Source organism: Sabethes cyaneus, chromosome 2, assembly GCF_943734655.1.
Source record: "Sabethes cyaneus chromosome 2, idSabCyanKW18_F2, whole genome shotgun sequence".
NCBI lineage: Eukaryota > Metazoa > Arthropoda > Insecta > Diptera > Culicidae > Sabethes > Sabethes cyaneus.
The window spans coordinates 214547328-214568402 of NC_071354.1; the positions used below are offsets into that span (position 1 = coordinate 214547328).

The 21075-nt window shown below is 37.8% G+C and overlaps 2 protein-coding genes across 3 annotated transcripts in view; one reads left to right on the forward strand and one right to left on the reverse strand.

The window, feature by feature from the left end:
• Nucleotides 1-453: 453 nt before the first annotated feature.
• On the reverse strand, nt 454-3011 carry LOC128737215 (myoneurin-like). The gene is made up of 6 exons (XM_053831804.1): nt 2764-3011; nt 1848-2695; nt 1267-1780; nt 1032-1201; nt 830-971; nt 454-764 (listed from the first exon to the last, which is right to left on the reverse strand). Exons 1-6 carry the CDS (start codon nt 2917-2919, stop codon nt 522-524), a joined length of 2073 nt encoding a protein of 690 aa, XP_053687779.1. The 5' UTR covers nt 2920-3011; the 3' UTR covers nt 454-521.
• A 2179-nt stretch (nt 3012-5190) lies between these two features.
• The window catches only part of LOC128738055 (phosphatidylinositol 3-kinase regulatory subunit alpha), a 73472-nt gene continuing 57587 nt past the window's right edge, over nt 5191-21075 (forward strand). For both annotated transcript variants that reach the window (XM_053832878.1, XM_053832882.1), the window contains exon 1: nt 5191-5906. The gene's annotated coding sequence lies outside the window, so the exon portion shown is untranslated. The remainder of the gene's footprint in view (nt 5907-21075) is intronic.

The following is a 21075-nucleotide window of genomic DNA, read 5'->3' on the forward strand; positions in this document are numbered from 1 at the left end:
CGGCAGTTTTTTACAATTACTGGCTTTACACCAACTCTGGCTGGTTGAGTTATTTGTGGGTTCGACAAGCTTCCGTACAGATGCGACAGAGAACTTTTAGGCGACCAGCAATAAGACTTGCTGTGGTCGACGTAGACGATTGTTGTGTTGTCCTGGAAGGCATTTGGAACCGCCGGGAAAAATATGGTCACTCTAGCACAACCAATTGATTGATAAGTCCTGTCAAAATGGATCCAAACCGTCTGCGCTGATAAAGAAGCTATTGCATAAACGTGCGCCTGTCGTATTTAAACGAAAGGTGTTGCGGACTATTCTTGGCAGCAGAGCAGAGAGCAGAGAGTGTAAATGTAAAATTAAATCTAAACATGGCATTTTCTTCAAAATATTGGTAGCTCAGTTTACTTTTCTTAAAGCGTTTATTAATGTGTGCTTACGTACGATACGGGAGTAAAATCTAACATCGTAAATTAGTCATTTACCTCAGCAAGGTCCTTTCTCCATTTCCACCTTCCACGACCGCTTCAGATGGCTTCGACCTTGTGCAGGACGATGTCCTTATTCTCGTAATGCTCAATCAACTCAATTTCATAGGTAGTGGTAGAGGTCGCCGTCGACGCTGGACCTGGCACAATAACAGAAGAATCATCGTTCACACAGTGTACTGCCAGATCAGTGTCCGGGCCGCGGCACGAAATCATGTGCTGCTTCTTCTGATTTCTTGTAGGGAATTCCTGTTCACATTTCGGGCATCGTTCAGCTTGTTTCTGTTGGTAAATCAAAATAAATTCTAGAATCGTTTTGTACGTAGGTAATTTTAAAGCGAACTTACCCTCATTGCGCGAACCTGTCCCAAAAGTAGACCTTCCGTTGGTTTTACTCTCACATTTGTCTTCATACCGTGAGCCAGAAACATGTGTTTATTGTAGTAAAAATGATATTTGAAGTCTCGATTACAGCAGATGTAATTTTCTCTGAAATAAATGTTGAAATAATTACTGTGCTTCGTTACAAAGCAGAAAAACGATTCTCACTTATAAGTGATGCAAAGATGATTGTCGAATTCATCCTGCGACATGTGAGCAGCCAAGCAAATACCACACTGTAGTGGCTTTGGATTTTCGTGATGAGCTTTATGTTCGTCCAGTTTATCTTTTGCATTGTAGGATTGAAGGCAAATTTCACAAACGAAATAGGTTTGAATCTAATAAAAGAAAGATTTGTCGTTTTAGATCAAATTATTCTACTTGACTTTGCTGAAATACTCACATTGTGGACCTTTTCCATATGCATTCGAAGTTTATCCTTCCGACCGTAGGATATCTCGCAGTGTTCACAGTTATATCGGACGTCCTGATGGACCGATTTAATATGCCGATTCAAGTGGGTATATGACTTGAAGCCGTAACCGCATACGCTACATGTGTGCGTACGCTGATTGGTGTGAGTTTTGATGTGCTGGTTAAGGGTTGATTTCGTCTTGAAGCTTAGGCCACAATCTGTACACTTGACCTGAAAGGCGTTCAGATGGACCTGTTTTACGTGCAGTAGCATTTCCGGTCGAGTGTAGTACTCCATAGGACAGTATTCACACTTATACTGACGTACATTTTCATGACGCTTTCGGTGCGTTTCCAGCGCAAACTTCTGCTCAAACGACAACCCGCAAGTGTCGCACATGAAGTCCCGATGCTCAAGACGCTTGTGTTTGTCCAGCTCTTTTTTCGTTTCGAACTGTAAGTCACATCGTTTGCAACGTTGCATGTGAGGATAATGCTCTCTCCTGTAAAATATGAAAAAAATGTTCATCAATTTCTTTCCCGATAGCATTTTAATGTCTAAATACTTACTGTAAATGCTTGTCCATGTGTGCTTTGAGTGTCTTTGGATAGTAGGTTTTAAATTTACACTTGCTGCACTGTTTTAGATCGCCTTTCTTTTGGCCGCGAGGGGTAGAGCGGTGCTTCCGTGGTTGGCTTTCCGTTAGCAATGTTTCATCCAGCTGAAATTCGCCATCAGAATCGATATCATCCTGGAACTGACTATCAGTGTTTTCCAACATTTCCGTCAAATCATGATCAGCGAAACCTTCCGAAGCGTTCGAGAGTCGCTCGATTATCATATCATTTTCCTCCAAGGCATCCGCATCTACAACGTCCTGAAACTGGTCAGATGCATTTAGCGAGTGATCCAACGATGTGTCGTCATCGTCTAAAGTTTCAACGACTTTCTTCGGTCGGCCAACTTTCTTTTTTGCCTTCGAGTTAGCGCCGGATTTAGCTTTCGGGCGCCCTCTTTTGCGCTTTACTGGCGTGTGCAGATACTCAACGAGCATTCCTCCTTCATCGACTTCCACCTTCACTAACGAATCTTCCAGGAAATCCGCGTTGAAATCATCATCATTTTCTTTTTTAACATCTGTCAACGAACTAATTTCGTAGTTGGAGAATTCACCCAGCAAATCATCTAACCGAAGTTCGTCTTTCTCCAAAATTTGAAGCTCTTTTAGTAGCGAAAGAATGTATTCATTATCGTCGTCAAACAGTTCCTTTAGGGTAGTAACGTTGCCGGCTTTAACCTGGGCCAGGCCGAAGATAAATTTCAGCACATAATTTAGACGTTTTCTGTAGTCCAAAAAGCGGTCAAGATCCTCTAAACAGGGAGAGCATATGCCGTTAGGTGTTAAAGCATATAATTCCTGCAGCAAAAGGTTGATTAGCATTTTCATCTATAATCTGTTATTACAAGACTACCACAACTTCTTACCTTTGGAATCGGAAATGTTAGTTCGTCTAAAAGATCAATCAGCTTTGAGCCGTGTTTTTCACTATAATCGCTCAGTATGGTTATATCTTCTTTGGCTCTCGGTTGCAAGCAGGACCGGCAGACGTGAGGGAAGTGTTCAAGCTTAAAAATCGTCATTCTAACTTCCGACTGCGACTAGCAGTATATGGACTTGAATGCACTTCAAAATGATTACTACTGATGCACTTTTAGTCTAAAAATTTATGATTTAATAGAAAAAACCAAGCGCCTACCTAAATTAATGTGTAAACAGAAGCGCTCATAACGACGAATGACGGACAGGGACAGCGCAAGAGAGTAAACGTCAACAGCTGTCAGTTAACGGCTGTCACTGTCAGGGTTGTGACTGGCTGGTGTATTTATTTCGAAAAGAGCAAATTTTTAAGTACAGGCCCTAATGACATACAGTTGGCGCTCCAATAAATCGTAAAAACCGAAAAAGGAATTAATTAAAGCTCAGATTATAGCAGGGACAGACATACAATAGACCAAATCAAGGTGACGTCATCTGGCAGATACTGGCGCCCTTGTTTACAAACAGATCGCAGAGACCAAAAAAGTTTCAGCTGTTAAACGGCAAGTTTGTTGTTTAAATAGCATTAGGACTAAATTTTAAACGCCATTATGCCTGTAACATGCTAAAACACACGCTACTTTTGCTATAAACGAAAAGAAAAATTTTCCAAAATGTAAACAAGGGCGCCAGTATCTGTCAATTGACGGTTTGATGATTTGGTCTATTGTTCCGGCTTTGTACCTGTATACAACCACTCGATTTTTACTCGATTTTGTGAGACCAAAAGTAAACATAATTTTAAACTGTGTTATGAAACGTGCATGTAGAACCCATGCGGGGAACGATCTTCACTAGATCTAGCCAATTTATCTGTTTCGTTGACAACGTGGACATTATCGGACGGACATTCCGGGTTGTTGCAGAGCAGTATACAAAACTGAAACGTGAAGCAGCCAAGGTTCACTGAGAAAACTTTTCGTATAGTTTCTATGTGCTTCACACAAATTTTTTCCACGGGCCGAGTAAATGAACTTTATGTGCCAAACAGTTACCATTTATGTGTTTTTAAAATTTACCTTTAAAATTTGCACATACTATTCATATGCATATAATTTCCATGTGTACTTCTGGGCGGACTGTGTTTATATGTGGCACATAATAATCATAAGGATTTTCATATGGAAATTTTCCATTAGTTATGTGCGGACTATTTTGAGTGTTGGATTAGTGTTGAATGCGTTTAAAATCAAGTACCCGTTAACGGAAGGAACCGTACGCAATCCAGCTTGCATAGGCAAGTTTTTTTTTAATTTTTATTATAGACCTTTACTTTCATTCGGGTTTTATCACATAAGCAATAATGTAGTAATTGACGGGACGAGTTTGAGGTGGTGACCGAATTTGTGTACCTCGGGCCGTTGCAGCAGAGAAATACGCAGATCTATTCTTGCCGATAGTCGTGCTTACTACGGACTCCACAAGTCCCTGAGGTCTGGTAAGCTTCATCACCGCACCAAATGTATCATGTACGAACCGCTAATAAGACCCGTTGTCCTCCACGGACACGAAACGCGGACAATGTTCGACGGGAACGTGAAAACATTGGCGTTTTGCTTTTGAACGTTGTGTGCTTAGGACCATCTTTGACGGTGTATGGAGGAGAACACACCATCCAGAAAATTTGGTAAAGCTGGAAGGGTACATGGGCGGGACATGTTATCAGAATGCTAGACAATTGGAATACGAATTGAACGAAAGACGCCTACGACTTGCATGCTTCATCAGCGTCTGTTTTCGATAAAATAATATAAATTAATATACCATTTGCAAGCAAGAAATTGTAGTTTTTCGATCAGCTGTTCACTCAAAATAATCCATACGTCCTTTCCACGACGTGAAAAATCACGTAGATTTTTCAACAGGGAGTTACGTGATTTTCAGCTGATTGTTAAGCGGGGTACGCTGCTGAAAAGTAATGGGTAAAAAGATAAGACAAGAAATGCTCAAGAAATCGATTTCGTTTACGATTTCTTAAGCAGTACGCACTTCATCCACCTGATTTTCACGTTAACGCATTAGTATGGGTGCGAACTACCTGAAATTCACGTAAATACTACAGGAAAAGCTAGATGGAAAATATTCACTTGACTTTTCCCATAATTTCGACGTGAAAATTATTTTGAGTGTTTCTGTAAATTTATTTTTGTGAATAAACATTATGCTTACTGCAGCGCCAACTACTTGTCAAATGAAGCATCCGGTGGATAGCCACTACAGCCGAAATTACACGCGTGTAGGAAAATTACGTCCAGCGGAGTGCTCCCCTCAGTATTTTTAGCCGACAGACTTCAGAAAATTTCAGCCCGGTTGGCTTTCGGGAGCAGCACCAGCGAGCCAGCAGAAGCAGAGTGAACCGTCGAACGATGAAGAAATATTTGAGTAGTTAAATACAAGTGCGAGAAAATTTTACGTGTTTTATTTTGTGAAGTGGATAAAAAGCAGTGGTTTTGTACGATCGCCGAAATTTGGAAGGCTGGAAAAGCCACAGCGAATAAGAATTTTTTATTCCAATACTTCAGTCTTTTCAAATACCTATAAGCACTTTTTTGTGTGAATTAGACTGTGTGCGACGACTTGGTTGGTAGTACGAACCTGAGAGTACCTAGTAGGAAGGAACCGTCCGTATTTTATCCATAAGCTCTCGATTGGAAGCATTTGCGTGCTGATGGTAGTTGTGTTCGAAGTGCTTCACGATAGCAATTGCGAATCAATTTTTTTTTTGCTCAGCTCGGTTCATGGCGTGAAAGGATAGTGTATCAAAGCGAAGGGGGTAAAAGAAGTGTAGTCTGGTGGTCGGAAGAAACGGGTGGACGGTACAAATCGCCGTCGCATGAAGGCGGGTTTTGGCTGGAGGTTGAGTTGAGGAGCGACCGCTCACTCACCGCTGTCTAAGCCGGACGATTGTCTTCTATACTACGGGCTGCTGATTTTGATTGGTTTACCCACTTCTAAAACGGTAGCTGCCAAACAGCACTTTGTGGATTCAAACTTTAAACGACTATCATCGCCTAGTAGGCTGCAACTTACAGTAAGTATTTGATGAACTTTTTTGCAGATTATAGATTTTTTTTATACTGTTTAATTTATTATTTAAAGAGATAATACTTATTTCAGTATTAAAGCGTTGTAAACAAAGTTAGATTTATTTCCTATTAAATAACAGTTCTTATTAGAGTATTGTTCCGATAATGTCAGGATTAACCCTTCTGTAAGTTTTAGACTGATATACCTACCTACTGAATCGGATATTTTTAAATGTGCTACCTAAGATTTTCAATAAAATATATTCCATCTTCCACGGTGAGAGTAATGTAATGAATTTTTTGAGAAAAGCTCACTGAAATTATACGTTTTATCAATCACTGCACACGATTTTTTCATTAAAGTATCGGTTCGATTTTGGCACGTTTCATTTTTGGCACCTGTGTCAAAATCGAACCGTTTTATTCTTTTTGAAACAAAACTCAAACAATGTTTTTTTCTGAATACTGGCCATTTCAAGGCTATTCTGAAGGCCTTGGAGACAATTCCTGGGCTAGTTTGGTGGGTTCTGCGCGAAGTATCGTAACAATATTTGAAGGTAACTGTGTCAATGATGAAACTTGTACTTTGATGCGATATTGAGATGCATTGGAAACGAGACTCATTGCATTCTGGTTCTGCTAATTGCATACCCGATAATTTAACAAAAGCTTGTTTGAGGATCTTTAAAGTACATTGCAACACATCAATTTATTGTATGTACAATCAATATTGCAAGAAGAATAAAAATTCAAAACCCGTTCGATTTTGGCAACATACATATTTCAGGCTCGTTGCGAAAATCAAACTGATGCTGTATTTTAAAATGTGTTTTCGAGTTAAAATACATATTTGCTCTATTGACAAATTATAAAGCATTTAATTATTTTTTTAAATAAATTTTATCCCTACGATAAAACTGAACCTTGACGTGGTGTAGGGCTTTTTAACTAATCAGTAAATGAACAGCGGTCAAGTTTACTTTTGAACAATGAAAATGAACGTTATGAGTGAATGTTAAAATACTTTTATGATTTCAAGTGGAACTCGGGGTAAAAAATTACCAAATATAATGTGATGTTCCTGGGTCCATATCTATCTTATATTTTATTTCTAATGAAGAACACTCAATTTCAACCAAAATAGCCTTTAACTGAAAATAATTTAACTTAATTTATTTACAAGTCTTCGAATCAATCGTACAATTCCCCGTTTCCTGAATAAACTCCTTAAGGTTAGGCTTTATCTGATTTTTTGTTTGTAAAACCCACCCCCAGGAAACATTTCTGGCTAGAACCATGGTTCTGATTCCCATAGCAGACTGAAAAGCCAAAAAAAAGTAAAAATCAAGGTTGAAAATATTTAATATTTGATTAGTTTTTTCTTTTATTGATTCTATAGCAGCCAAGTTTATCAAAATATTGCTAACCAAAATAAATTACTACGAATGCACTATGGGCAAAAATGAGCCAAAATACGGATGCAAGTAAGATACGGCCTGCAGGCCGATAAAGTACAGGTGATCTTATGTAAAATTTTCCGGAGAATCACGTGTTGTCCACTGCTTTCCTGTTCGTCATCGAGAAGTGTCCCATTTTGCTTATTTTCCCCTATTTTTAACACAGCTTGTGGCTTTCGAACGAAATCAATAAAAAGTTGTGTGCAAAGAGCAGTTATTGATATTTAAGGAGGATCCTTACTTTGAAAAATTGGAAAAAATCTTTTTTTTGTATTTTCGGGAGGCTTCAGAAGGCTTTCAGAAATGTGGTGCTAAGAGGATTTTTCGATATCTGATCTCGAAAAAAATTTCAGCCTGTAAAAATGAATTATCTAAACTGTTACACAGCCATTTTTCACTATTTTAATTTATTTACTACTAGCTGACCCGACAAACTTCGTATTGCCACAAATTAACCTGTGTTGTACATAAATCATGAATCTCGGATGATCTTTGTCACTATCTCGAGTTTTGCAAGCCCCCCAGTGGGCGGCGCTTCCGACGGCGGGTCACCGGCAACACTCGCGACCGGCTCGTCCTGAATGATCTAGTGTTACTATAGATAGTTTTTGTGGTCTTGTTATTGATTAATGTTTTATGGAAGAGTCTCGAATTTCTCGAGTTGGATTAGTTTTTGAGTTTCGCAAAAATTTCTGTTTTATTTGTATGAGAGTCCATATCCCCCTACCACAGGGGTGAGAGGTCTCTAACTATCATAAAATAAATTCAAGACTCAAAAATCTCCTACATGCTAAATTTGGTTCCATTTGCTTGATTAGTACTCAAATTATAAGGAAATTTGTATTTCATTTGTATGGGAGCCCACCCTCTTAAAAGGGAAAGGGGTCGTAATACACCACAGAAAAAAAATTCTGCCATCTAAAACTCTCACAAGCCAAATTTGGTTCCATTTGCTTGATTAGTTCTAAAGTTATGAGCAAATTTGTATTTCGTTTGAATGGGAGCCCCCCCCCCCTCCTAAAAAGGTAAGAAGTCCTAATTCATAATGGGAAAAATGGTTGCCTCCAAAAACAACCACATGCCAAATATGGTTCCATTTGCTTGATTAGTTCTCGAATTATGAGGAAATTTGTATTTCATTTGTGTAGAAGCCCCCCCTCTTAAAGTGTGGAAGGATCCTAATTCACCGTAGAAAATATTTTTGCCTCCAAAAACCTCCACATGCCGAATTTGGTTCTATTTGCTTGATTAGTTCTCGAGTTATGGGGAAATTTGTATTTCATTTGTATTGGAGCCCCCCCCTCCTAATGTGGGAAGAGGTCCTAATTCATCACAGAAAAAATTCTTGCCTCCAAAAACACCTACACGCCAAATTTGGTTCCATTTGCTGGATTAGTTCTCGAGTTATGAGGAAATTTGTATTTCGTTTGTATAGGACCCCCCCCTCCTAAAGTGGGGAGGGGTCCCAATTCATCATTGAAAAAAAAATTGTCTCCAAAAACACACATATGCCAAATTTTATTCAATTCGCTTGATTAGTTCTCGAGTTATGAGGAAATTTGTATTTCATTTGTACAGGAGCCCCTCCTCTTAAAGTGGGGAGGGGTCCTAATTCACCATAGAAAATTTTCTTGCTCTCGAAAACCTTCACATGCCAAATTTGGTTGCATTTGCTTGATTAGTTCTCGAGTTATGAGGAAATTTGTATGGAAGCCCCCCCTCTTAAAGGGGAGAGGAGTTATAATTCCTCTTATGAAGAGGGGAGGGGTCTCAATTCACCATAGAATAAATTCTTGTCACCAAAAAAAACACCCACATGCCAAATGTTGTTCTATTTGCTTGATTAGTTCTCGAGTTAGGAGGAAATTTGTATTTCATTTGTACAGGAGCCCCCCCTCTTAGGGTGGGGAGGGGTCCTAATTCACCGTAGAAAATTTTCCTGCCCTCGAAAACCTTCACATGCCAAATTTGGTTCCATTTGCTTGATTAGTTCTCGAGTTATGAGGAAATTTGTATGGAAGCCCCCCCTCTTAAAGGGGAGAGGAGTTACAATTCCCCTTATAAAGAGGGAGGGGTCTCCATTTACCATAGAATAATGAGGAATGAGGTTATGAGGAAATTTGTATTTCATTTGTATAGGAGCCCCCCCCTCCTAAAGTGGGGAGAGGTTCTTATTCATCATAGAAATAATTCTTGCCTCCAAAAACACCTACATGCCAAATTTGGTTCCATTTGCTGGATTAGCTCTCGAGTTATAAGGAAATTTGTATTTCGTTTGTATAGGAGCCCCCCCCACTTAAAGTGGGGAGGGGTCCCAATTCATCATAGAAAAAAATTTTGTCTCCAAAAACACACACATGCCAAATTTGGTTCCATTTACTTGATTAGTTCTCGAGTTATGAGGAAATTGGTATTTCATTTGTACAGGAGCCCCCCCTCTTAAAGTGAGGAGGGGTCCTAATTCAACATAGAAAATTTTCTTGCCCTCGAAAACTTTCACATGCCAAATTTGGTTCCATTTGCTTGATTAGTTCTCGAGTTATGAGGAAATTTGTATGGAAACCCCCCCTCTTAAAGGGGAGAGGAGTTATAATTTCCCTTATAAAGAGGGGAGGGGTCTCAAATTACCCTAGAATAAATTCTTGTCACCGAAAACACCCACATGCCAAATTTGGTTCTATTTGCTTGATTAGTTCTCGAGTTATGCAGAAATTTGTGTTTCATTTGTATGGGAGCCCCCCCTCTTAGTGGGGGGAGGGGTCTCTAACCATCACTAAAACCTTTCCTGGCCCCAAAAACCTCTACATGCAAATTTTCACGCCGATTGGTTCAGTAGTTTTTGATTCTATAAGGAACACAGGACAGACAGACAGACAGACAGACAGACAGACAGACAGACAGAAATCCTTCTTTATAGGTATAGATTTTCATTATAAATATTTGATGAAACAAATACCTTTTTGTAAAAAAATGGCCGCCATGTTGATAATTTTTAGAATTATAATTCACTTTATTTTTGGGATGCGCTTAAAAACACAAAACTTTGCGTCATCCTAATAGGTAGATTTTCGGTCCTCCCAACAGTGTAAAAAGATGCGTTAATAAACTTCTACAAAGCCACACCCCTTGAAAAATTACGTATTACTTACGCTCGCGATTCATATCAGTAAAGTTTTCCTAAATAATCTTACTAATTCATTAATTTCATTGATCGGTAAGACCATTTCTCATCAAATTTAGCGGATATGTTCAGAGCGTTAAGATCTCTTGCTTGTTTTGTTTGTTTATTTATTTATTTACTAGCTGACCCGACAAACTTCGTATTGCCACAAATTAACCTGTGTTGTACATAAATCATGAATCTCGGATGATCTTTGTCACTATCTCGAGTTTTGCAAGCCCCCCAGTGGGCGGCGCTTCCGACGGCGGGTCACCGGCAACACTCGCGACCGGCTCGTCCTGAATGATCTAGTGTTACTATAGATAGTTTTTGTGGTCTTGTTATTGATTAATGTTTTATGGAAGAGTCTCGAATTTCTCGAGTTGGATTAGTTTTTGAGTTTCGCAAAAATTTCTGTTTTATTTGTATGAGAGTCCATATCCCCCTACCACAGGGGTGAGAGGTCTCTAACTATCATAAAATAAATTCAAGACTCAAAAATCTACATGCTAAATTTGGTTCCATTTGCTTGATTAGTACTCAAATTATAAGGAAATTTGTATTTCATTTGTATGGGAGCCCACTCTCTTAAAAGGGAAAGGGGTCGTAATACACCACAGAAAAAAAATTCTGCCATCTAAAACTCTCACAAGCCAAATTTGGTTCCATTTGCTTGATTAGGTCTAAAGTTATGAGCAAATTTGTATTTCGTTTGAATGGGAGCCCCCCCCCCCTCCTATAAAGGTAAGAAGTCCTAATTCATAATGGGAAAAATGGTTGCCTCCAAAAACACCCACATGCCAAATATGGTTCCATTTGCTTGATTAGTTCTCGAATTATGAAGAAATTTGTATTTCATTTGTGTAGAAGCCCCCCCTCTTTAAGTGTGGAAGGATCCTAATTCACCGTAGAAAATATTTTTGCCTCCAAAAACCTCCACATGCCGAATTTGGTTCTATTTGCTTGATTAGTTCTCGAGTTATGGGGAAATTTGTATTTCATTTGTATTGGAGCCCCCCCTCCTAATGTGGGAAGAGGTCCTAATTCATCACAGAAAAAATTCTTGCCTCCAAAAACACCTACACGCCAAATTTGGTTCCATTTGCTGGATTAGTTCTCGAGTTATGAGGAAATTTGTATTTCGTTTGTATAGGACCCCCCCTCCTAAAGTGAGGAGGGGTCCCAATTCATCATTGAAAAAAAAAATTGTCTCCAAAAACACACATATGCCAAATTTGGTTCAATTCGCTTGATTAGTTCTCGAGTTATGAGGAAATTTGTATTTCATTTGTACAGGAGCCCCTCCTCTTAAAGTGGGGAGGGGTCCTAATTCACCATAGAAAATTTTCTTGCTCTCGAAAACCTTCACATGCCAAATTTGGTTGCATTTGCTTGATTAGTTCTCGAGTTATGAGGAAATTTGTATGGAAGCCCCCCTCTTAAAGGGGAGAGGAGTTATAATTTCTCTTATAAAGAGGGGAGGGGTCTCAATTCACCATAGAATAAATTCTTGTCACCAAAAAAAAACACCCACATGCCAAATGTTGTTCTATTTGCTTGATTAGTTCTCGAGTTAGGAGGAAATTTGTATTTCATTTGTACAGGAGCCCCCCCTCTTAGAGTGGGGAGGGGTCCTAATTCACCGTAGAAAATTTTCCTGCCCTCGAAAACCTTCACATGCCAAATTTGGTTCCATTTGCTTGATTAGTTCTCGAGTTATGAGGAAATTTGTATGGAAGCCCCCCCTCTTAAAGGGGAGAGGAGTTACAATTCCCCTTATAAAGAGGGAGGGGTCTCAATTTACCATAGAATAAATTCTTGTCACCGAAAACACCCACATGCCAAATTTGGTTCTATTTGCTTGATTAGTTCTCGAGTTATGAGGAAATTTGTATTTCATTTGTATGGGAGCCCCCCCTCCTAAAGTGGGGAGAGGTTCTTATTCATCATAGAAAAAATTCTTGCCTCCAAAAACACCTACATGCCAAATTTGGTTCCATTTGCTGGATTAGCTCTCGAGTTATAAGGAAATTTGTATTTCGTTTGTATAGGAGCCCCCCCCCACTTAAAGTGGGGAGGGGTCCCAATTCATCATAGAAAAAAATTTTGTCTCCAAAAACACACACATGCCAAATTTGGTTCCATTTGCTTGATTAGTTCTCGAGTTATGAGGAAATTGGTATTTCATTTGTACAGGAGCCCCCCCTCTTAAAGTGAGGAGGGGTCCTAATTCAACATAGAAAATTTTCTTGCCCTCGAAAACTTTCACATGCCAAATTTGGTTCCATTTGCTTGATTAGTTCTCGAGTTATGAGGAAATTTGTATGGAAACCCCCCCTCTTAAAGGGGAGAGGAGTTATAATTCCCCTTATAAAGAGGGGAGGGGTCTCAAATTACCCTAGAATAAATTCTTGTCACCGAAAACACCCACATGCCAAATTTGGTTCTATTTGCTTGATTAGTTCTCGAGTTATGCAGAAATTTGTGTTTCATTTGTATGGGAGCCCCCCCTCTTAATGGGGGGAGGGGTCTCTAACCATCACTAAAACCTTTCCTGGCCCCAAAAACCTCTACATGCAAATTTTCACGCCGATTGGTTCAGTAGTTTTTGATTCTATAAGGAACACAGGACAGACAGACAGACAGACAGACAGACAGAAATCCTTCTTTATAGGTATAGATTTATTTATTTGAAAAGAAGGACGATGAAGCTGTGTTCTAATTCTTGGAAGATTTTTGGAGTATTTTTTTGAAGTTCGTTAGTTTCCCGTGGCAAGGATTTCTCGATGGGATTGTTTTGTGGTTCTGAACTGTGACCGAAAATCGCACAATCAACGACGGCATATCGACCCATCACTGAGGTTTTGACCGTAACTTGGGCACAAGATTAGTAAGGCGGGGGAAATATTTTAAAAATTTTCGAAAGTCCGAATATTGTTTCTCGATTTCTCTTTTGAGTTTTCCACCACCGTGGAGTGTTTAGTAAATGACTTTTTTCAGATGGTATTTTTTTCTGGGTATCTCGGAAGAATAATTGACGTGAATGGAGGTTTGGGGACGTCGTGTTTTCCAACGGTGGCTTTGGTTTATCAAGGGGCCATGTTACTAAGTTTTTATCGGTGGAGATAGAGAATCGGCAGGTGGAAGGAAAATATTTTAAAACTTTGGCCCGATAAATTTGGTTTTGGTCATTAATATGAGTTTTCTGACTTTTCTTTGGAGTTTAGTCGATTCTCCCTTTAAAAAGCTTTATAATGTGTTCGTAAAATATGAAAAAAATCGCTTAAATAAAGCTTGGAACCGAATTTTAAGGGTCAAGAAACACGTATCAAGAAAAATCAGGGAAAATCAAAGCAAAACAAAGCATGGTAGTACATTCCGTTATTGAAACTTGACCTTCTGTTTTTATACGACATACTTCGCAGCCAGCTGTTAGGGTACAGGACAATTGCGGGACCCGTGCTACGATTCTATTCTAACAGCCTCTTCCAGTCCAAATTCGAGCATACGACTGCTGGCTTATTAGACCAGCCTCGTACCTCGAGGCCAACTGGGAGGTAACAAGGAATAGGAAAAGTAAGCAAATTTTATTTTTAAAATTGAGTCGACACCTAAAATTTGCTGGAATTTACAAACTATCTATCTTAGAAGATATGAAAGATACTGTGTGACGTATTTCAGTCTCCTCCACCACAGAGGGAACTGAGTTATTATTGGACATCAATTGAGTGTCCCTCTATTATGGTCAACCGGCGAACGAGAAGTTTAATATATTTGGCTCTCAAACCGGGACGATGTAATAGTAGAACCACTTGCTACTCACTAGGCACTGAACGTCACATTTTTCGTTCGAGTTATAGTGTGGGTCGCGGTTGGCTACATGCTTATAGAGATGTAGTAAGAAGTTCAAAAATATTTATGGGTTTCAAATGATACCATTTTGCAGCGCATAGACTGGACAATACTGTTATAAAAATTAAATCTTTACTCACCTCCTCAGCAACTTTAGAATCGAAATTTGTTTGAAATTGGAAATTTGTTTGAATTTGAAAAATTTGAGCTATTAAATGGTCGTGTACATTCGATACTACGAAACTCCTAATCTCTGTATTCTTATTAGATATTTATATAAGACAAAAAAATTGGTGAAGATGTAGCGTATTGGATGGTATTTTCGGTATGTTTCTAGTTATTGGGCCTACCTACTCTGTTTTCGTGTTACCTGTACCTGAAGAACCAATTTCTCACCACGTAACGAAAGGGCAACCCAGGGTGTTAGGTAGCTTAGTGCAGATATTTCAGGGGGTGATAGAGGACCATATTTGACGAATAAAATCGTTCTACGCATATGGTCAAATCTCAATCATTACAGAGTTTTTAAACATTTTTAGTTTTCGGTTCTGTTTACCCTAAAATCGCTCTAGTTCAAAAACAATGCCAGCTATATCAATTCTGTTACTTTCATTCGAAAGCTGAGAAAATTTTGTACGTTGACGTTAAATGTTCGGACGTTGACAGCCAAACGCGAGCAGGTGATGTTCTGACAAGTGAAATTCTGTTTCTTAAAGACAGATTAAGTAGAAAACTTATTTTAAACAAAGTTTCGGCATGACTTCTAGAAAACCGTTTTTGTTATAAATTTAAATAATGTCTAATTCTTTTCAATGTTTTATTACAAAAGTTGTTCGAAGTATCCTCCATTTTTAAGAGCACAAATGGCAATTCTTCGTTTAACATGTTCCGCAAGATTGATCGCCAATAATTTATTTTGCGCCCTTTGTGCAGCAGTAAAAATTCTTCTAACGAGTTTATTGTTTATTTAAAAAAAATCATCTGACAATGATGTCTTAATGAATAAAATTGGCTATTACTGGAGTTATTGGAGTTGCTCACATAAATCGATTGGCACGGAATAAAGGGTGTCCCACATCAAATTGCACCACAGAAGAAACGCTGTACAAAATTACCTAATTGACCGATCCTTTTCAAACTTTCAGACAACAAAATATAACCCATTAGTAAGTTTTTGGTATATTCGTTTCATTTAACTTCAATACCAGAACCGTATGCTCGCCTCTTACGCTTAACTCCACTCAAAAAGTTTTGTACAATCCAGCTGCAGCTTCATATGTGCGGAAATCCACTTTTTCTTCATGTCTTCCTCAGACTTGACCCCCTTGGGATGCTTCCGTAGTGCGTGCTTCATAATAGCCTAGTATTTTTCGATGAACCTTAGTTCCGGTGCGTTGGAGGCATTCATGTCCTTGGGTACGAAAGTGACTCCGTTGGCTTCGTACCACTCCAATACATCCTTTGAATATTGGCACGAAGATATATCCGGCCAGAAGATCGTAGGGCCCTCGTGTTGCTTCGACAGAGAAGGCAGATGCTTCGGTAAACACTCCTTGAGGTGGATCTGCCCGTTTACATTCCAGGTAGTCACGAACGGCGGACTCCGTTTACCACATTATGCATTTCTTGGCCAAATCATGTATTTTTTGGCAAACTATGGTTCTGAATCTTTACTTCCTCCGGAACATCAAACTTGTGCTGGGCAATGAAGTACAGTAGCCCCGGAAGCTACCGGAAGTCCGCCTTGACGTAAGTCGCATCATTCATGATGAGAAAATTGATTATTTTCCAGGTGTTTGCGCAAAATAAATTCGCGACGTTGCTTTTCGGGTGACGCCATTTTTTCCAATTTTCGTAAAACTGATCGCGATAACAATAGAGTGTAAACAATACACTTTAAACTACTTCTACTCAAATTTTCAAGAAAAAGTACCCAATGGGTAATTTTCTACAGCGTTTCTTCTGTGGTGCAATTTGATGTGGGACACCCTTTAGACCTCTTGCTTTAGATACTCTCATAGAAAAAAATCCATCGACGTCAAATCCGGGCTCCTCGGAGGCCAAGCAAGAGGCCCCTTCCGGCTATTCCACGGCCCTTGAAAGGTGTCATTGTAATAATGTTTCACAGTCGCCAATGAGGCGGAGCCTCATCTTGTTAACCCTTTGCCTGTACACTGGGGTCAATTTGAAGGCCACTTTGAGAAGCTATAACTTTTTTATTTTTCAACGAATTAATCTACTTTTTTCGCGACTAGGTGTGTCTACCGGAGATCTTTTATAATAAAAGTTATTTGATGAAAAAATTTCGAAAACTTACGTTTTGCGACAATTTTATTGAAAAACTTACGTTGTCTGTACATTGGGGTCAATTTGACCCCAAAATTCAAATTGGTATATCTCAGCGAAAAATTGACGGATTTGCGAATTTTCAGAAGTTTTAGAAAGGTAATTTAATGGACTAAATAGTAAAATTATTAATGGTGACTTGGCGAGGGGGACCTTTTACAAGGAGGGGTTTTAGTAAAGAAAAGTCGGAAAAATCGATTTTTTTCAGATTTGTGACGTTTATATCACGAAATCCTTACCACCCAGAGCGATGGTTCCTTCTACAAAAATATACGCGTACATGGGATCTTCAAAGTTACGTGTGGCATTTTACAGGATTTGCTCGCTAGGTGGCGTTTATTCGGAAAAATCGATCTCTTCTGGTCTCAAATTTTTGGTTTCTGCTCGTGTAAATCGTTCTTGTTCTCGCTAAATTTGATTATATAGACAAGATACAAAGTGTACATAGTCCGATGGTAGATAAAACCTTGGTGAACGGTTCAGAATTCATCCACCACACATATGCCACAGATGATTTTGAATATCTCGTGTTCGCGTATATTTTTGTAGAAGAAAGCATCGTTCTAGCTGGCAAGGATTTCAAGATATAAACGTCACAAATCTGGAAAATGCCGATTTTTCCGATTTGTTTTCACTAAAACCCCTCCTTGTAAAACGTCCCACCCGCCAAGTCGCCATTCATAATTCTATCATTTAGTCCATTAAATTACCTTACTAAAACATTTGAAAATTCGGAAATCCGTCTATTTTTCGCTGAGATATAGCAGTTTGAATTTTGGTGTCAAATTGACCCTAATGTACAGACAACGTAAGTATTTTTTTGTACAGACAAAATGTTAAGGGGACATGCCAGCTAGTTCAATGCTATTACTTTCTTTCGAAAGCTAAGAAAATTTAGTATTGAACATTGCTCTTAAACCTCCAACTTTATGAAATTTAGTAACTTTTCAAAAGCAAAAAGCCTAGAAATGAGTGTTTTTCACGGTGTTTTCATCGAATTTCTCCTAAAAAAGCATGATAAAGATGATTATTTTTATCTACCAATTTAAAGCTCTTTAACCGTTCTACTATTCGTTCTTTGACGAGAAACGCCTATCTCTTTTAACTTCAAAATGTATTCTCCGGAAAAACTCGCGGACATTCACCTTTGCTATGGCTGCACTAATCGTGCAGCAAATAAGTAAATACACAATCAGCCAGAAGTATTCGTTTTGTTACACAATTACGTAGAGTTTTTATAAAACCATCTTTCCATTCTGCTGTGCATGGTGTTTTTAAGGGGACATAAACGACTAAAACTTTTGAAAATTTCACTAATTTTTTATTTCAGATTTTGATTTTGCAGTCTTTTCCGCTTACTTTGATACTAATTTTGTAATGATCCGACCACGGGAAGTGACCGTAAAACGATCATACGTTTTGAAGTTAAAAGAGATAGGCGTTTCTCGTCAAAGAACGAATAGTAGAACGGTTCCAGAGCTTTAAATTGGTAGATTTCTTCACCTAACATAAAATAGCTGTTCTTCCAACGGTTTCTGCAAACACAACAATTAGTTACGAAATTACATTTGCTAGATACGGTCATCCAAAAGAGGATGGTCAAAAATTTGGATCTGCTGAAAATTTATAGTTACTATCGCAAACTGAAAAGAAATAACTAGAAGTTTCTAGAAGAAAAAAGAATATTCATCAAATTAAACAATGTGATTAACTATTGGCGAAGCTTAAAAACGAAACATTGATAGAAAACGAAAAGCTGAATAAAATAAATTTGTTATCTGAGCCGAACTAGGGTAACGACCCCAGAATTCGCCCCTTTTATCAGGTTTTTATGCTGTAAAATGAATAAATCGCCATATTATTATAAAATCAGCCCTGAACTCAGACAAGTAGGACTATATATTAATATTCTATCTATTTTGTCTATTAGGAATCGCGAAAATTGAAATTTGATAGCAAAAAAGCCAATTTTGTGCAGGAACCTCTAGTACCACATTTCGCCCATAGCGATCCAAAATTCGTCCCCCATGTGACCCAGATTTCGCCCACTTGTTATTTGTTGCAAATTTCCCAAATAACCTCAATTATTTTGTTAGAATTGTTGTTACTATTATTTAACTTTAAGATTATGTCTATCCAGTCCTTAATATGGCAATCAATTTGTATCAGGAATTCGTTAAATGTTAATCTAAATTGAAATAAACTGATCATCATCACCTCCTGATACCTGATTCAGTAAAACTAAAAAACACAGAGAAGGTGGGTTTTTACTAAATGTTTATTTTCATTGCAGTAAAATAAGGCTTTTGACACTCGTCAAAGATATTTAAAATGAATAGTGCTTTTTCTGGTCCTTTGTTGAATTCATTTTCACTATTGATATGTGGGCGAATAAATACAATTCAGTGCCTACAGAATGGTACAATGTTTATTTTAATAGTTCAAATAAACTTAATGATTACTTATATCATTGTTTAGTAATTTTTTGGGAAAGAGTAAATGTTTACTGTGAACAATAAAAAATTAGTTGAACTGGAAAATCTTGATATTCGGCTATATATATTGACTAATCGAAGGTGAGACTCGAGTCCACAACCTAACCTCTTCCCCAAGAAATAACTAAGCTTAACTGCTTAATATAGTCAATAAAAAGATGAAGAAAAAAAATTGTTTAGTAAATCACTGTCTGTAAATGGGTATGTCGGTTTACAGTATTAAATATTCCTGGTAACTGGTAAGCATACCCATCTTACCTACTCAACTAGGATATTTTTTGACATAACTTGGAATTCTTAACTAGCATTTTTGGTTAGACCGGGTTTGTAATGCTAAGCTATTAGAATTTTCATGATATTATCGAAATATTCTATTTTATCAACACGATTATTTCTTTGTTGTCTGCATTGCACATTAAATACTTTTCAAAGTTTTATTCATGACAACAATTTTATTGCGCTTAGATGCTTTAAAATAGTAGACGGATTTTTCGTGTGATTTTCCAATAGTCAGATTTATTCTCATGACAAGAAAAATTGTGATTTTTGAGAATATTATGCGCGTCTTATTAATTCGTGCGGTTTTAATCTTATTATCAATTTCGATGTCGATTATTGCTAATTCAACAGTTCGTTTGGTAGAAACCCCATTAGCCCATGTTTAGCAGGTAATTCTTTTGTTAGATGAATTCAAATGAAGATATGATGTGCTTTCTGCATCAAAATATTATTTATTCTATACTTTTACTCACCATTTTGATAAACATAAATCAGCGAACAAACTAATCGATTGTGACTTGCATTTGCTTATGTGTGGCATATTTGCATATATTTGATAGATAAGGGCGAAAACTGGTTCACGCAGTAAGTTCGGCTAAGTATATACAGATTCGACCCGGGCGAATTTTGGAACTCATATGATTTACAATACCCAGTTTTCGCCCAGTGCATTTATGTTCTATTTTCAGCAGAATTGCGATAAAATATCAAAATAAAAGCACAATTATGAAATTTGAAAAAGATATAACCAAATTGATGCGAAAAAAGTGCAAACAGATACGATTTTCCATTACTTTTCCTCAATTTTATTTTTCGTGCTCGTTCTTGAAAATGGAAAAATCGCGTTTTAAATACATTACCTATTTTTCAAACCACATTAAATCATTAAAATACATAAAACAACAACGAATTCTATTCAAATAACTGAAAACTGAGTTAAAATGAATATAAATTAAACTAACAACTTATATTTCAACTATATATTGAGTTAAATCACGGGAATACCAATGGGAGGGCGAATTCTGGGGTGGGGGCGAATTGTGGGGTTCTTACCCTATTGTTAAAAATACACTTTGTTAATTGTTTATTGTTTATATAAATTTATAAAGAGCCTAATCATATTTAAAAACATGAATAATGGTCGACGATGTAGTCTTTCTTATGGCATTCAGTTAAAATCTATTCATGTCGTATGGTGTTGAGACTTATCATACATACAATCATTCATACTGTTTTGTTACTCTTATCAATGTAAATACTCAAAAAGATTGATTTACGACGAAAACTACCAAAAACACGGCCGAAAACACAATTGCAACTCAATGTATCATAAAGAAAATGCAATATAATAAGAAAATACCATAACATCCAAATGAACCTACATATACATCAATTACTAGAGATAAACAATAGAGTAGAAAGACGTTTATTTAATGAAATCTGTATAATTCGTAGATTTTTGAAGATTCCCGCAGAACTTGTGTCGCCATTCTATTGTCTATAGTAGCATTTCCCAACTGAGGGTTCACCAAAATTCTAGCTCGCAACAAAATTGCGCATGGATGGAGTTCCTTCCGCCAGGTTG

Bases quoted from the DNA above. Each gene is read 5' to 3' on its own strand.
- LOC128737215 (XM_053831804.1), bottom strand. From the start codon at position 2,919: ATGACGATTTTTAAGCTTGAACACTTCCCTCACGTCTGCCGGTCCTGC. The intron at 1,781-1,847 runs GTAAGTATTTAG...CATATTTTACAG, and splicing joins CACATGGACAAGCATTTACA to GAGAGAGCATTATCCTCACA. The intron at 972-1,031 runs GTGAGAATCGTT...CATTTATTTCAG, and splicing joins CATCTTTGCATCACTTATAA to AGAAAATTACATCTGCTGTA.